General features: G+C 38.1%; 1 protein-coding gene across 2 annotated transcripts in view; it reads right to left on the bottom strand.

Annotated features, from left to right (window-relative positions):
- MARCHF1 (membrane associated ring-CH-type finger 1) overlaps window positions 1-18,290 on the bottom strand; it is a 479,517-nt gene that overhangs the window by 187,183 nt on the left and 274,044 nt on the right. For both annotated transcript variants that reach the window (XM_090036253.1, XM_090036254.1), the window contains exon 5: window positions 76-215. In XM_090036253.1, the coding sequence (XP_089892379.1) occupies window positions 76-177 (102 nt within the window). In that variant the 5' untranslated portion in view covers window positions 178-215. The remainder of the gene's footprint in view (window positions 1-75; window positions 216-18,290) is intronic.

The following is an 18,290-nucleotide window of genomic DNA, read 5'->3' as shown; positions in this document are numbered from 1 at the left end:
TTCTTAAAAAGTATTTTAGCACCTTTGAGGTTCATCTGTACATGCCACCATGAGGAAATAGAACTTTTCACTCACCAAGGTAGAGTTATGTGAAGCATCACCTGAGACCTCGGGTGTTCTTGTGCTGTTTGGGAGTCTGTGAGGGTTACGAGCTATCGCTTGACACCAGCCCAACATTTTCTCCTTCCACTTATCCCTTCTCAATTTCTGAAATTCTGAAAATAATTTAGATTCCCTGAAATATTGAAACTTTGAGTTTGTTGTGTGCATGTCTCTGGATGCATGCCTTTAAACAGCACTTTAGACTGTGTCTAAACAAGTTAATAAACAATTTTTAAAGAAAAATAGTTTAAATACCTTGAAGGGTTATACAATGCAAACAGTTAGAGAGCTATGCACTTATAATAAGTATTGCATGCATTAATACTAGTTTAGTGCCAGCAAATCTGGTTTCCCAAAATGACAAATATCTCTTGCTGAAACATGGCACCTTATAAAGAAGGTTCTTTTCAGGAATTATATTATTGGACAGCTGTAAGAATGGTATTATTCCTACAGCTATTGAGTGTCTGCGTATAAGTGCTACACATTTCCTGAAACAATTGGAAATCAAATTTCAGTCAAAAGCCCTAAAGCTGGAGAACAAAATGAATACAGATCAACTGTGTAAGTACACATACATACAAATAAAGCAGAATATTCTCACCCTAAGCAATTGGTCTGCTTTAAAGAAGTGTCAGAAATGGAGGGGAATTTTCTTCAAAAATAACAGTACATTAAACACAAGCTGCTTTAACTACATGTACAAGACATGTACAGAGCAAAATTATGTCCTTTTTTTAGTTAGAAATACTTTAGTTAGAAAGTCAACTTTTAACTAACACTCTGATACATTCTGGAGAATAACAGTAATTTTCCATAAAGTATGAAAAGTACACAGGAAATGTTATCTGCTGGTACAATTTTATAGTTTACTTTTCCACCACACCACACAATTTAAAATAGTAGAGCATAGGTCTTCAGTTGAATGCATTACACTGTCAATTAAATATCAAAAATAATTTGGAGTAATTATTTTTCACAGCATCTGAAGCAATTAGCAATCTGGTGGTTTATAACATTTCAGGTTCTAAAATAGGCTGTTCTATACCATTATGAAAGGGAACATATAAAAAGGTTATGTTAACAGATTGATGAATTATTACTCTAAATGACAAAACACTAGTGTTAAATGGATCTGAACAATGTAAATAGGGAAGCGATAAAAATCTTTCATGAAAATCAAGACCCATTTGTTTAAAAAAAATAACACTTTCTTAATAAGATAAAAGTAATATGCACAATTCATCCTCTCCAAGTCAGGCTTTTTCTTTAATGTTCCTCACTGAAACATCCAAAGCAAAGAAAGACTGTCCTTTGCTGCTGATGTTTATCTGAGCATCCCCATGCTCCTCTGTCAACATACCCCAAATTTTAGCTAGCTAGACTACTTCTAAGTCTGAGAGAACCATTCAAAGTTTATACACTCACTCGTTGTCCACATATTCCACAGGCTTATACAGCCACTGCTGTAAGTTAGTTATTTTGCCAATTGTGATGATGTTTCGTGTATCCTAAAACACAAATCATTTAGTTTAGAATAGAAACTATTCTATTCTGGTTTTATGGCAGCTAATTTGTCTCACAGGCACAGATGATTTATTTATTTATTTATCAAACAACATAACTAGATAAAATGGTGATTAAAGAAATCGCTTTGATAACTTTGTAATGTCCTGTTCTCTGACAATAAATTCATATTGAAAAAATTTGAGCATTTTTAAAATTATTTTTTTAAATTTAATTAAAACATTTTTGCTTCGCTATTCTGTAATTGTAATTAATTAATTGTAATTAGTTAATTGTAATTAATTACCAAATGTCTTTACATGTTACCATGCATGTTCTCTGATTGCCTGAAGGGACTTGTACATGCTCAGTAAAAATGCACCTGGACTCATTAAATTTCATGTCACCTGCATTTGTGATGGTAGATAAGGCTGGACTGAGATGTATAATGTAACTATCTATTTGGTTGTGCTGCTTTTGAAAGGGATGCTGAACCAAACCAACTCCTTGCCAGTTCTTCACCAATAACTGAAGTGATTTTGGATTGTTTTTTGTTCTTTGTAATTTGTAGCTCACTTTCTGCTCTTTTTGTTACATGGGGATTCTAGACAAGCATTATACATTGTGGGCTGAACCAACTGCTTTTGGAAATTCCTATAGGGCTGCTTGGCCATACTCTCTAAGGAAGTGCACACGTGTGTGTGCACACAAGTGTATAATTAAATAAATAAATGTTTTCATTTGGGTGGTTGATTTTTTGTACTATACAGAATCATAGAAAAATACCATATTTTCTCACCTACCACATGCCTCCTAATAAGACATGCATACAGTTTTTTGCAAAAAGAATGCAGAAAAAAAGGACTTTTCCAGTCATGGCTGATTATGCGATATCAAGTAAGTCCACCTGGAAACACAACTGGAATTTATACACATGCTTTTTCATGCTGCAATGCACCAGAGATCCAGTGTACCATAGCAGACTCAATTAAACAAGTCTGCTGTGCACGTGAGCTGATATGCATGGTGCCGCATTGCTTGCAGTTGTATAAGTCGCAAAACGTGTCAGCGAAGAGAAAGTGATGGTGGTGAGCTTTTGGCTGGGCTAGATGACCTTATGAGGTCCCTTCCAGACCTCCTTTCCTTGGATCCTCCAAAATTAAATTTATTATGCATCCAATCAACATGCATATTGTTGAGGTCATTATACAAAATAAGGTCTGTTCTATGGGCAATTCAGGTACAACATCAGTACTTAAAGCATCTTGAATAGTAGAAAAATGAAATGCAAACCCATTTACTCCCAGTTATCTCACCAACATCTTAGTTCCAAACCATTCATGATTTGAAGTAATTAATGTTTATGTTTAGTAAAGTTTGTGTGCAATATCAACACCTCTGACTAAGTATCAGATGAATGGTGATATCATGAAGAGTTTTTTATGATACCACAAAAAGCTGCTGTTCTTGTCTTGAATATGAATGTACATAAGTAATGGCAATAGAATTAAGCAAGAACAGACAAGACCAGTTTTTATAAGCCAAGAAGATGCGAAAGCAATATTTAGTAACTAGTCACTGGGATCCGGAGGCACCAGATTTAGCTCACTCTTAGACAGATTGGGAAACCCTTCCCCCCAGTGGTGATGAGTTAGTTCAGCTAAGGTTACTCAAGTTAGTATACATTGCTCACAGTACTGTTCCTATTATCTTGCCAGATCATATGACCACAGCCCAAAGTGTTGAAATTTACAAAAACCAAGGAAGCAATTTGAATACCTTAGTAAGCATCTCAAAGATAAACTATTTTGTTAGTAAACTTTGGAATTTAACAGAATTGTAAAAATATCATTTAATTTTTAAAATTAATTTCTGCATTGCCACTGACTTCAATAAATGTGGGTTAAGCAGCAATAAAATGTGTGAGTAGTGACTGCAGATGCTAAGTTTTAAACTTAATTATTAATATAGTTAGGTGTAGTTAAGCAAAACTTGGTGTTAAAGTAACACTGGTGATTCTGGGGATGTCCAATACTAATTTTCAATTAAAACATGAAAAAATGTATCAAATCCAAATATATCTACAACTAGGATAAAAGATAAGTAGGGGAGCAGGACAAGAAAGGACTAGGTTGCACTGAATGTACTGGCTTACTATACAGTACACTATACAGTAAACTCATTTATAAAGTAAATTAAACACAGCATTTCACAAAGTTTGTATGCGATTCCATGCAAAGATATCACTGGTGTGTAGAAACAGATGGAAAATGTGTGTATAAGGAGGATTTGGGGGACTCCACTGCTTCTGTGTGGGTCAAATTCATATAAACATGAAAAGAAATCTTAAAATTAAAATACTATGCTGGTTAATATGCCTTTTTATATACTAAAAGAGGCTGCTCATAGTTATAAGATCAATGGCTCTTAAAAAACTTTTTATTGTAAGCACTAACAGTGAGGATTTTTATTTAAGCCAGATAACTCATTTCACATCAAGCAGTGATTAGCTAATGAGGTTCTCAGTTCTGTGATATGTTATTGGGTAAAATTCAGCTAGTCTTATGAATTAAATGATTACCTTAGCTTGGGATTGGCTAAGGTTATAACAACTTTTCATTGTTTTTTATATTGCTTGGTGGTAAGATAGTTACCTTGGCACCAATTCCCTGCCCACAATATACTTCATATAACAGTTTTATTCTGATGTCCTCTGCCAACTTTGTAAGTACACCTAGTGGAAATACTGTTACATAGCTGCAGGCTGCTGGCTAGAGTGAATTTTTCCAGGGATTCTTAGTGTATGTGCCAAATGCAAAATTTAATACCTCTAGGGAGTCATGTACTCAACCATGCTTAGGGTGGTATGAGCCAATTCAGCCTGATAATACAAGACTACATATCATGTGTATACACACAAGCTGTCACAGTTTGGGTCTGATCACAGATAAAATAATCCAGGGAATTTTCAACAAAATGATACTGCACAGCTGTATACTCTTGGAATTTGGACCTTGATAGTCCTGACAAAAGACCATAAACCATAGGCACAGCTGTGGCTCAGTATATAATGTACCTACTTAAAATCATTACACTATGAACTTCCACACTTCTGAGACTAGCATACTGATTTTGTAACTGTTCAAAATGGCTAATTTTTTCCACAATGCCAGGAGGGAAGAAATCTAAGTTCACATCAGTTTTACAACTGATTGAACACAGATGTTCATTTAGGACTCTACAGAGGCTTCCTGAGTTATAGTTCTGGTGGAGAGTAGATACCCTGTGTTCAGTTTGAAAACAGAAAGTCACTGGGAGGGCAGCAGGAGAGGAACAGGTGTACTGAATGCTTATTCCTCTTTTTAACAAATGAAATATGCAACCTTCCTTAGCTGGATACTCTTGAGTGAGGTGGTGATGGGTACTGTGAGAGGATCTGTTCCCTTTGGGATGGACAACCCTCCCAAAAAGGATGGCTGTAAATCTGCCTTTTTCAACTCAAGAGTGAAAAGTCAAAGATCAGGGTTGTTGTTGGATGGAACTCCTGTTGGAAGGACGGACTCTCATGTTTTATATAATTTATGAACCTGCACAAGGCCACCTGAAACTATTTACTTTTGAAGTGTAGCCCCAATTATTTCTATTTCAAAGGAAGTATTTTGTATTCTCTGTTGCTTTTGCTTTTTCTGTGAAAATAAATTTTGGATCTAACTTAAAGAATAAATAAAAGGATATAGAATGTAACATTAAGTAGTTTCTATACAATGGTGGCATTTTAGCATAAGGAGTTATGTAAACATGTCAAAGGGTACACAGTTTTTAAAACTAATTATCTTATTTGAAACTGGGAAAACATTAATTTTGGGTGTTAAGCCCTATCTGGAAAAAAATACATACACTTCCTACAGGATTTCACTAGCTACTTCTACAAGAGGAAAAGTCTAGTATAGACTGCTGGTACTTCAATCCTTAGCAAGCTCTAACGCATGACAAAAAACCAATGGAAAGCGAAACAGACCACATATCATTCTATGCCTATACCAAACAGGTTATTTTCTGTCTCTAACAATATAAGAACTAGGATGTTGTATAATAAAACTAGTAGGTAGTAAATTTAAAACCAACGAGAGTTATCTTTTATACAGCATGTAGTTAAAGCGCGGAACTCATTGCCACCAGATGTACAAGCTGACAGTTCAAACAGATTTAAAAAGGGATTGGAAAAATTCTTAGATGAAAGGTAAATAAGTAGTGATTGTCACATGGTAGTTAGGAATATAACCTCTGAATCAGAACTTCCTGTACCTCAAATGCTGAAGGCTGTTCAGTTGGAGAGAAACAATGGAAAAAACCCTGAGCATACCCTGTTTGCTTTCCCTTTCAGCATCCACTCTCTACCACTTTGACATAGGATACTGGGCAAGATGACGAAGTAAATGGCAGCTCCTATATTCTGATGTTCAAAAGTGTTTTTCCAGCACATCTGGCCCACTAAGATCAGGGCTGGAACATTAGAAGTGTTTCAAATCTGAACCAAGAAACACTGGCTGAGAGCAGGAGAGCAGGAATGAGAAAAATACAGTCCCCCATGAGGAGAGGGGGGCAGAGTATGCACTACTCTACCCAGAGTCTTATAACTCCCAGACTTTTGTGCACACCCTATTCCAACTGAACCCAATATAAATCCAAATTTGGTAGACTGTTTGGATTGCTTTGTGCCACTCCTGCAACACAAAGATCCCATACACTTGACTTAACTTGTTAGTTAATCTTAGTTTATGTTTGCCTTGCAACACTAGAGTATGTAGCCAGAACATTACAGCAAATTTGACTCTGTATTTTTGAAAATGAAATATCAGTTTCTGGTCTGAAGATCTATTCTACTTTTAAAAAAGATTAAGAATCACTTTCTCTTAGTCAGCAAACACTGCTGTAAAGTCACCAACAGTTAAAGCCATGTGCTATCTAAAATATTACAGTACAGTAGTTAACAGGATCAACTGTAGTGCCAAGTTTGGTAACTTGGGCAATGCAGCCTTTAATGGCAACTACTTTATAGAAAGTGATTTTACAAAATGAGATGTGATTTTGAGGCAGAGATCAAATCATCACTCTTCTCATTTCTGAATATGGTTTTCAGTGGGTTTTTTGGCTGACTACCCAGTACATTTTGATACCTTCCTGATGAACATTCACAGTTTTTAGATAAAAAATAAGCAAACAAAATTGCCACAGACTGCGAGTTATGCATTGGCAAAGGTAAGAGTAAATCACCACACTAAGTGGTTTGCTGATTTCTACGAAGATGTGACCTAACAGAGCAGTTTGGTAACAAGCCTAACTGATTCTCCATACTATGAATACTGTATCTGACCAGACTGTCTGTCCTGCACTGGTGAATTCAAGCCATTTCCTTTAAAAAAAAAAACCCTAAAGAACAGGTTCTGATAAATTTACTATCACTCACTAATTACTGGCTGGGGGCACAGCATTTGTATTACTTGAGGAGCAAGGCCCTGATTCAGGAACTTTAACCATGGAGTTAACCCACTATGCATGTCATGCATCATATAATGAAGAGAAATGGTGTGCTTTTAAAAAATATATATATGAGAGCATGCATTTTGGAGGCATTTCCAATTCCATAAACAGTAGGAGATGCTATTCTTTAGATTTTTATTGGAGCTAAAAACCTGATTTAATCTGCTTCAACAGATCTCTGGATCTCTTTTCTGCTGTTGGGTATCTGCATTTTACTTGACATTTAAAAATACTTAAGAGAAAGATCCTAATTCTTCTGCTCATATTCAGTCATACTTCACATCCCATTTATGCATTTATCCATGTGCCTATTTTAAAACTGAAGACAAAGTAAACTTTATCCTTTTCTGTTTGGAAATGCCTCCAAATGATTCATGGGCTGACAGACACAGGCAAGACCAGGGCTGCAGGACAGAGGTTTTGTAGTCTCCACTCTGTGACAACCTGGGGGCAGACAGTGCAGGCCAAGGTAAGCTTGACCACCCTGCAAGGGGGGAGGGGAGGGATTGCAATTGCAAGGGATATGGAAAGCACCTGGGATGCTGGGGGACAGCAAGTTAACTTGAGTAGGGGGGGTGTCTGAGACAGAAGCTTTATAGATAGATTTAACCTAAATCAGTTAAGTTTGACACTACATTTATCCAGGTCTATTTTAAACCAGTTTCAGCTGTTTTGAAACTGGTTTATGTACACTGAACTTCTGTTCTGTTACATATTTAAATCAGTTTCCAATCACTTAAACCACTTAGAGTACAATGGCTGTCCCTAGCCAAAAAGTGTAAATGTTGTCTAATATCCTCCTCAGTTACTAATTGCCAAAAAAGTACTGCAACCTCATGTGATACTAGTGTACTAACCAGTGCATTTCCAAATACAGAACAGAAGTACTCATTGAATCTTATCCATCATTAACAACAAATTTACCCTTTCCATCTAGTAATAGCCCAAATGTACTGCTACAATTTCTCTGTTCTAGTGCTCTTTAAGAAAAATAGAACCTCCTCCTCCTTATTCTTAGACATGCAGAGAATCGATATTTCTCTGCTTTTTTCCATGATCAATTTCCTACATTTCGTAAGCCCTGATTTATGTTAACTGCTATTTTCTACCTTTCCAATTCATTATATATTGCTTTTTATTTCTAATTGTAGCCTTCATTTTTGTAAGCAGCAACGTAACATTTTCATTCACTATACCTACAAAAAAGAACTATACTGCAAATCTGAATCACAAAAAATGTGAAACAGAAGAGTGGAAAAGCAATAGAATATAAACCCAAGTGTGCTGGCACCAAACATGTAATTAATATAGCATTCAAAATGTGTCTGAAGATTCTCTAAGCTGAAGTCTATAATGTATGCTACTCTATTTCTAGATTCAATTTTTCTTTATTGCCTATATTTATTTTAAATGAAAATTACTCTTTTGATCTCTGATCACTGTAGCTGTTCAGCTAATACCATGCAGCATGTCTTTATTCTCAGACAATCAGAGTTCAGACTACTAAGAAATGAGTGAGATGCAATCAAATGTCAATACAGTTGGTAAAAATCCTAACTCACAGACTTGTAGGAGTCCAAAATAATTGGGTTTCATTAAGAAAACTAGAATATCTTATAGGAAGACTTGCTATTAATTCATTTCAACAACAAAAATATTAAACATTTATTTCAAAGACTCTTCTTCAAAGGAGGACTGTATTAACAAAAAAGTTTGTAAGGGGTGGAATAGAGACAGGATCAAATTTATTTGCAACTCATCATAGTTCAGCTGGTGAAACCATGAGCAAAAACAGCAACTTGGGAAAAGAGATGTGGTTAAATATGACTTCAAAATTCTTATTTTCCACATACTTATTATACTTCCTGGTACATGTCAAAGTTACCTTTGAAGTAACAATGAACTGTTGTTTCAGGCTAACACAGTCAAAAGTTCAAATCAAATATGCTAACATGTTTATATGTATATATAAGGTAGATCTTTAAAATAAGTCTGTCTAGACGGGATATTCCATGAGGAAAGAAGATAGTCATGGTATACACTAGCAATGCTAATGTTAGAATAGTTGAACATTATAATGGATGTAAGATTCATTTATTTTTTTACCTACTTACATTCTAAAACATTCTAAACTATCAGGTCAGAAAAAGGGGAAAAGATTTTTACTAGTTTTTGTAGAAAATTATTCAGCGGTATAAATGTAAACTTTTTTAATTTTAAAAAGGTAAAAATATATACATTCCATGCCAGAGGATTTGCCCTCATTTTTCTTTACCACTATGTCGTTGTGTAGAGATAAATAACTTGTGTGTAAAACAGAATTCAGAGTAAGTTTTAAAGCATGTGCCACACAGCTATATCCAGTATCTCATGACTGTATTCAAACTGGAATAAAATCTCTAGCAATATTATTTTATCCTTTTTTGCAAAGCAAAAGAACAATATATAGACTAGCTAAAAATCAAGGAACTCTTTGTTTCCTTGTTAAGCATTTCAAGTCAAATTCATCTTTAACACATATGGATGATGCATCCTCTGTAATCAATGGGAGCTGTATATGCTTATGGCATAACTGTGTTTAAACTGTTGTGCCACATGTGAAAAGCCATTTAAACTTTCTCAATTGGTTGTTTTTTGACGAGTAAAACTTGAGCAGTGATGATACTTTATTTTCTTTCCTGTTTGTCTCTACCACTTGATAACCAGTGTGGCAGTTCTCTGAATTCCTATGAAGTTCTTGGAGAGCTTGTATGTGAATTTTGATATGGACTCACAATTACTAGGAGAACTTTCTAACTATGAGAGTGATTAAGCATTAGAACAGGTTACCTAGAGAAGCTGTGAAATCTCTATCCCCAACAATTTTTCAAGAGCAGGATTGACAGACACTTGACTGGAATGGTTTAGTATGGGAAGATCCTGCCTTGAGCATGGGGCTAGACTAGATGACCTCCTGAGGTCCCTTCCAGCCCTAGTTTCCCAGGACTAATGGCTCTAGTCTGGGTTCCTGCTTCCCCAGTCTTGCCTGTTCCTGCTCCCCTGGGTTGTAGTCCTCTGGGTTAAGTTTCAACCACCTATATCCTCTGACACTCTGACATTATTCATAAATCAATATAAGTGATCAGAAACAGGTCTAAACCTGGAGCTGAACAGAAGTCCAGCACACATGAACCAGTTTAAAAATGGTTGACTCCAGTCCAAGATAGACCTGGATGGATGTAGTATCAGACTTAGTTGGTTTAGATTAGACTGGTCTATCAAACTTCTATACCAGATCCCCTCCTAACTCTACTTAGGTCACAGTCTGCTGGCACACCAGGTGCCTTTACATCCTCTCCCCTGCCCCTCCCCCCACTAGCCCCCATCACAGGGTGGTACACTAGCTTCGGCCATGCTTGTCTGCTCTGACTGAGCACTGGATCAGCCTTGCCTCAAGGCTTCACAGAGATGGCAGGTGCCAGGAAAGAGCCACATAGCCTGGTGGTGGTGGGGAGGTTGGGGAAATGTGATCCTCTGCTCCAGAGGCTCCCCCAGAAATGCTGGCACAGGGCAGGGGGCTGGGGCTGTGCTACAGAGTGGAAGCCTCTACTTCATCTCTCCTCCCCCCACTGCCCAGTTTGGCTGACAGCCCCATATCTCAGCCCTGGGTCCTGCCATCTCTCTGTGATAGGTGAGTCAGTCAGTGACAAAGTGTGTGTGTGTGGGGGGGGGAGGTGGAGCAGGGCCACCCCTATGAGGCCCTCCCCAGCTGTGCTTGCTTAGGTCTGGCAGGGGCTGGGGCCAGGGCCATGTGGTGGCCTCTGCTCCCCTACCCTTCCCATCCCTCTGCCAATGCCCAGCTTAGCTGACAGCCTCCATGTAGCTCTCAGCCCTGCTCCTGCTTGCAGGTAAGCTGAACTGTGGTAGGGGGGAGGGGGTTGCTGGAGCAGAGGCCCCCTGCTGTAAGCCTGATACCAGCCCCCACAGACCAAGTACAACTGGCTGCTGGGGTGGCAGTGCTGGGACAAGAGACTGTCCTGGGAACATGTGGGAGTGCCCCTCACCTCCTGGCCTTGGCCAGTGCAGTCATCTGCTTGGGAGTACGCGTGTTCTGTTCACTCCTGCTCCAATCTAAACAGCTTAGAGAAATCTCCATAGGTTTGCGCGATTCCAGCTTTGGATCAAAGCCAAAAAGAAGACTTGCATGTTTGAGTCATTTCTGAAATGACCGTTCTAAGGTCCAATTTTTTGAACACGCAGTGATTGCATGCAAAAAGTATATGCAAAACTTTCCCACTGATTATGCCTAAAATTAGCATAATTGCCCATCCACTTGTCAGTTAGGTTTCTATTACCTCTATGCAAGCATAATTATCTAATTAGTACATACAAATTTGATAGCTGAAGCTCAAATGTGGATGCACTTGGATGTGGATGCAGCACAAACACTGCTGGAGAATCAATTTTTAAAAGAATGTGAAAATAAACATTTTGATAGACCAAAAACTCAGGCCTCTGTTAAATTCATTTAAAGTTAACAACAGATCACTCTTATCTTTTCTGGTTAACTCAGTTGAAACACAGAGACTAACCACTACCTGAAACCTCTCAAAAACTTGTGTTATGTCCAGTCTTCAGAAATAATATTGTACAATTGGCCTGAACTGGGAAATACTAAGCAGCCTCATTTGCAGCTAACTTGAGTTTTGCAAGCTCCTTGCATTTCAGGTCCAACAAATGGATGGTTAAGGAAGCATATTTGCTAGAAGGTAAATATTCTTTTTTTCCTTCTAACAGTATTTAACCTTTAGACATTTCAAATGAGCCCAAACATGTTATATTGGATGAGGTCTTGCTGTTAAATGTGCTTGCCTTTTTCATTGCAGAAATAGAGAAACAGTATATTTTTAAAAAATCAATACTTAGGCCATCATCCTGCAGCTGTGTCTTAAATCAATAGGGCCTCTGACAGACTCAAGGGTGCACATGTGCATAACCCCTCTGACTGCCTGTCTATACAGAGTCATTTGCACTCACAAATTAGTTATGTCTAGCAAAAAAACAGTACAAATTTCACACGAAGGCCTGCAAGCAGAGTTAAAGCAAGAAAGTGATATGGATTTTCTGAGGACCTGAATCTTAATGATTGACTCATGAACTTTTAAGATCTGAAAGATCATTTTATAGAGCAGTGATTCTCAACTAGGGTGCCAGGGGATCCCTGGATGCCACAAGATCTTTTGAAAGGTGCCGGAGAAAGTTTGAGAAAGTTAGTGAGGTCTAAGGGAATAAAAGCAGATAAAGGCAGGCTCAGGATCTCCCTGGGCACATAATTCTAACAAGCATTCGTGTGGCAGGCAAAAACCGTGCTAATTCACTAATGTGCAGGATTATGACGGATTAAGTTTAGTACCTGTAATTACAGGTACTAACGTAGTGTGCTGTAATTAGTGCTACTGCGCAGTAGTGCCGGAACATTCTTTTTTGTGACATTAATGTGCAGTAGATTCATTCTAATGTGCTAATGCATTAGAATGCATGCTACTGCTAAGGAGCAGTAGAATGAATCTACCGCACATTAATGTAAAAAAAAAAAGCATGTGCCAGCACTATTGCACAGTAGCACTGATTACAGCACATTATGTAATTACAGGTACTAAACTTAACGCACCATAATTACGATGCATTAATGAACATGTAGACATGTCCCCTCACTCGCTTCTCCTCTGTCTTCACTGGCCAGCTCATCTGTGATAAAGCACTGTAATAAATAATGTAGTGTTTGAAATGGGGTGTTACTCAATTCACAAAAATTATGGAGGGGTGCTTTAAGTCTAAAAAGCTTGAGAACTTAAAGGTTAAGAACTTGTAAGTCATGGAACTTAAAAATTTTTATAGCTGGGCTCAGAATTCTCCAGCAGCCAGCTGTGAGTACCCGCCATCCTGCCGGCCTCAACCAGTACTAACAGCCTCCTTCCCCCCCCACACACCCAGGGCAAACATGAGGCCCGTTCACTCTCAAACTAACGTAGGACACTTAGAAAAAGATGTGGAAGTTAGTGCAAATCTGCTGCAGGCTTTTTGGATGTCTTTACATGTGCTCCAGGGTGCAGGGAAGGGGCATTTTAATTAGAGAGGCTTCCAAGAGCCTCTCTAATTAAAATGCCAAGCTTCTCTAATTAAAATGCCCACAGTGTCTCTTATATTCAGAATCCTGTGCTTCAACATGGTGGCAGGGCTGCTTTAACTAAAGCTTGTTCAACGAGCTTTAGTTAAAGCACCCCTGCCGCCATTTTGAAATGTGGGGACACTGAAAACACATGATGCCAAGGCTGCTGGAGCATTCCAATTAGAAAGCTCCAGCAGACTCAATTAATCAATTAATTAATTTCAAATAACTGAGTCTGCTCTGACAAGTTCTAATTAGAGCAGGCACTGGGCATGCATAAAGGTGCTGTTTGAAACCATGTACCTAGTGCCTTAGAGAAAGGACGTACATCAGTATTTGCTCTCATGGAAAGTTCCTTGCCCAGAATGCAGGATACTGTGCACAGCAGTCTAGGAGCAAAACAGAAGTGGCAACTTCCAGTTCATGACCATGAATGTGAACATGCAGCTCCTGACAACAGCTGTGGGGGGTTTTTTCACTCCTTCCTACCAACCCTTTCCCCAAGTCAGCACCTGGAGTTGTTGACCTTATCACCCCCCTCATTACGCTACTGATTGTGCAGTAAGAATCCACTTGATCTTCCCTGGCCATCCAAGGCCTGCCTCAAAACTGTGGATTCTACAACTGGGGACAAACCCATAGTCTGTTCATGTATCTGGCCTTAAACTCATTTGTAAAAGCCCCAGGGTTACTGAACAATTTCATACCAAGTTAAAGTTGATATGACACCATCATTCACCAGCCAGTTGTACTTTGCAATATCTGGGTGTGTCTGCACATGCAAGTATGGTGCATGAATAAACTGCAGAGCTTATTGCTCCACAGTTTACTGTTCCTGGGTGCACCATTTGACTGTGCAGCCAGAAGCAATTAAACCTGGAGCAATAAACTCTGCAGTTTATTCATGCACAGCATGTGGAGCCAAGTTGGAGCAGTCCCAGCTGGCAGGGGGCTCTGGGGGTCAGTCTGCCAGCCTAGGGCTGCTCTCCTTGGCTCAACATGCTGTGAAGGGGCTGACTGGGGCACAAGAAAGCTTCAGCATGGGGCTAACTGGCAGGCAGCCCTCGCACTGAAGCACATTTGTGCCCTAGTCTGCTCCTCCAGCATCTACATGTGTGCTGCTGCAAAGTTTTTTACTCTGCAGCAGGATAGTACTTGTAAATACAAGTAAATTAGTTCACTCCAGCTTAATAGAAGCACACATGTAGATACTGAACAATTTACTGCACAGATGATTAGCCAACTGTGCAGTAAATATCTCATGTAGACAGGCCTTCTATATGAAGTAAAGACAAAGGTTCAAGCAAAATGCTTAAAACTCTATGGACTCGGGAGTGCCTTAAATCAACTTAGATAAAGGACAAAGTTTCTTTTTGATCTGGTTGTTTTTAGATTGTGATATTCAGGCTGTAGTGAACAAAGTAGTTATGAGTTTTACCATTCTGGAGATACAAAACACCTAAGAGTTGCACCAGGTGAAAGTGACTTGAAGGTATCAAAGATCATATGCTTTTAAATGAATTTTATTGTTTCTTAGGAAAGGAAGTATAGAAAGAGGTTGACTGTAAATTCTTTTTCTAATGTTTTATATCTCATTTTCACATATAAACAACTGTTACATTTGTGCTGAACATCCATAAAAATGAGTTTAGCTGACCCTCTGTTTACTAGATCCCCTCCTCAATTTGATATACTGCTAATGGTTATTACTCTTTCTTTAATGACCTATAACTAGTTCCAATCCATTTGATAACGACAATAATATAAATTCAAATTTTATGAGGCACTGTGTAAAATGATTAGTAAAATTAAGATACACACAGCCAAAAACCCAGATAAATTATATTTTGTATAAACTCCCTCTTCCCAACAATGAATGGTGGCTCAGTGGTAACATTCTAGATTTGGTGAGCTGTCAATGAAGAATAGAAACAAAGGTAATTTTTGAATGCTGTAAAAAAAAAAACACAAAACAATCCCTTTATGAACCCCAGAGATCCCATTTCAATCATTAGCTCTCTTTGCTAAATCCTAGTGAAGGATTTGTTTCATAAGCACAAGCCATGGATGTGGAAAGGTTGAAATCTGGTACGCTGGTCTGCTCATACACTGACTAATTTTATCTGACATCTAGAATAAGTTATGAACCTGAGATGCCACCACTTGAGGGGTTAGGCAATAGTTTTGACACCCAGCACCTGTCCTCTGTATTCAACTTGCTTTTCTGTCCTAGGCAGCCAAAGCTTAAACATGATAAATATGGGCACTTGGCACTTTACTCTCCAACTAGAATTGGACTACATTTTCAAAAGGCTGAGATTGTGGAATGATGCTGCCTTTTCTTTCAATATCCATGACACTGGAAAAAAGTATTAAGAAGGAATACAGTGGCAATGATGGGCTATTTGCTTCCCTATTCACTGTTTTCTTCAAAGAAAACAGGGTTATTTATGGTTGAAAGTTCATTTTTTCTCAAGCCGCTTATTGGTTCTTTTTGTATTTGCTCCATTACTTCACAGTGTCTATTTCCAGGATGTAGGTATCTATATTCTCCTCATATTAAGACTAGTGTTAAGCCTCAAGGCTAAGAGCATTTGCCTAGAAGCTGGATCTATTAGTAAACAGCTACACTAAAACTAAGTCTTTTACAGGTATTTTTGTTTCACTGGTTGGTTTAAGGCTTTGCTTCTAATGGTTTTTGGCTTTTTATTTTAAAAAGCTCATTACCATAATTAAGATATAAGGACTTTGAGTGAGACCTCTGAAGATGAGTACCACAGCTGAAGTTTATCTAGGCTCTGGAGCCCCCGTACTTCTTCATGTGTATTCTATAAAAAACACCAGTTCTTTACTTAAATCAGCAGCCACAAGATCTAAAGATGCTAAATAATTCTTCAAACCAGCCAACAATTTATAGTTTCTTTTCCATGGCAGTCAGTAAACTGCTTTTTAACAACAGCTAAACTGACAAGATCTTAATTATTTTCAAATTGTCTATGCTTCTTTTATTCTTATCTAATTAGAAACCCATTAAAATTAAAAATAAAAAAATCAGCATTTCAACCACATTTACCTTTTGTGTCATCCTCACTGGTTTAACTTTCTCTATAATATTACTGCCCTTTCCCATCTTTGTACCAATCCTGCCTTTGGTTTTCTATATACTGTGGTTGCCAACAAATCTTGACCACATTATTCATATAGCAGCAATGTAAGTAAGCATATAGTTTATTTATGTAGTGGAACCCAGTTATTTAGACTGTTATTAGTAATTACTGGCCTGCTGCCCCAGCACTATAATCATCTGTAATAGCTTAAATAACCAGGATCTGTTTATCCTGAAAAACGCAGAACTTACCATGTGGCATGACTTTCTGATGGAGGTGACTGAGTAGTGATATTTATATAATTTATGGCATACTATGCACACATCTAGAAACTCAAAGATGTGGAAAAATATATCATACTGTGTGCCTTTTTTCATTTTAATATAAATGGCAGCACATATATATAATGACTCTTATTTGGTATACATTGACAGACAAGTTTATACTTGAGGAGTCAAACTCCACTGAGAGATCAATGGAGCTCTGTCAATTCATACCAGCAGGGAATCTGGCTGACACATTCTTATTAACACCTGCTTGGTATATCCAGTTAATCCTTGAGGACAGCATGATAAAAAATTTCCTCCCTCCAAAATTTTGGCAGGTGTTTCTGGATATTAAGTATATTGTATATAGTTACTTAATATGATAATGCTGAACCTCAGTGCTCAGTAGAATTGCAAGAAGTATTACTCTGGACTCATTAACTACATATTTTTGTGGTTGTATTTGCTAAGGCTTAAAGCTGTCTCTATTTATGAACATTAAAGTTTAAAGCATTTATCTAGCATACCCCTCCACATAGTATCTAAGACCCTATCTCAGATATAATATATAATAGTACTGCTTGCTATCAGGGAAGTTCATTACAGGTACTATTTATTATGGGTAAAAGAGCAGTTAAACAGCCAGACTCCAATGCCATATTAATGGTTTACAAAAATGTCTAAGGGAGTAATCTAGATGGCTAATATTCTTAGGCAATTAGATAATAAAAATGCCACAGCTCCAAACTGTAATTCTGTATTAATTATTTTCCATTTAGAATGTCAATTTTGCTTTTTTTAAATGTATTAAAACAATCCAGTACATGCAATTACTGTGAGAGCAATACAATTCTTGATCAGCGGCCACTTTAGACGTGGAGGTTTCACACATACCAGAATTCCCTAGCATATGGCATTCTTGACAAACTATTTAACAGTATATTCATAAATATCATATTTTCCTACTCCTTACAGCTAACTGAAACAAAAAAATAAGGTATAGATTAGTCCTGAATCCACTCGTATATGATTGCCAATCTAAATTGACTACAGACGTACACTGATTCACCTATAACAGGGGTTTTCAACCTTCTGGGATCAGCATACCCCCGGTGGCTGGACATGGGGGGGTGGCGTGCGGCCAGATATGAATGGGGTGGCACATGGGCAGACGTGGGGGGAAGGGGTGCGGCATGCAACCGGACTTGAAACAGGGGTGGGGGGTGGCGGCATGTGGCTGAATGTGGAGCAGCAGCAGCCACTACGTGTGAGCTTCCCCCACCTCCCATCCCCCGCACGGCTGGCCAGACAGCTAGCACAGAGTGGTGCATGGCAGCACACCGTCCCTGCCCACCCATGTGTATCCCCCTAGGGCCTTCTCAAGTACCTCCAGGAGTACACGTACACCTGGCTGACAACCCCTGACCTATAAGATCTTCAAAATGTTTGACACCCAACAAATTTGAAACTGGCATTTTACACAACAATCAATAATTCTGAGCTCACAACTAATTAGTAAAAGAAGCAATTATATTGGAGGCTTCAGAAATATTGGAAATCAAAGTTTAAATTCTAATTTACCAATGAAGGAACAATCCTTTCATGCTTAATTACTGGATA

The sequence above is a fragment of the Crocodylus siamensis genome, chromosome 2 (genome assembly GCF_052110815.1).
Source record: "Crocodylus siamensis isolate JL-2025a chromosome 2, ASM5211081v1, whole genome shotgun sequence".
Classification (NCBI taxonomy): Eukaryota; Metazoa; Chordata; order Crocodylia; family Crocodylidae; genus Crocodylus; species Crocodylus siamensis.
This window is presented reverse-complemented; position numbering and strand designations above follow the sequence as displayed.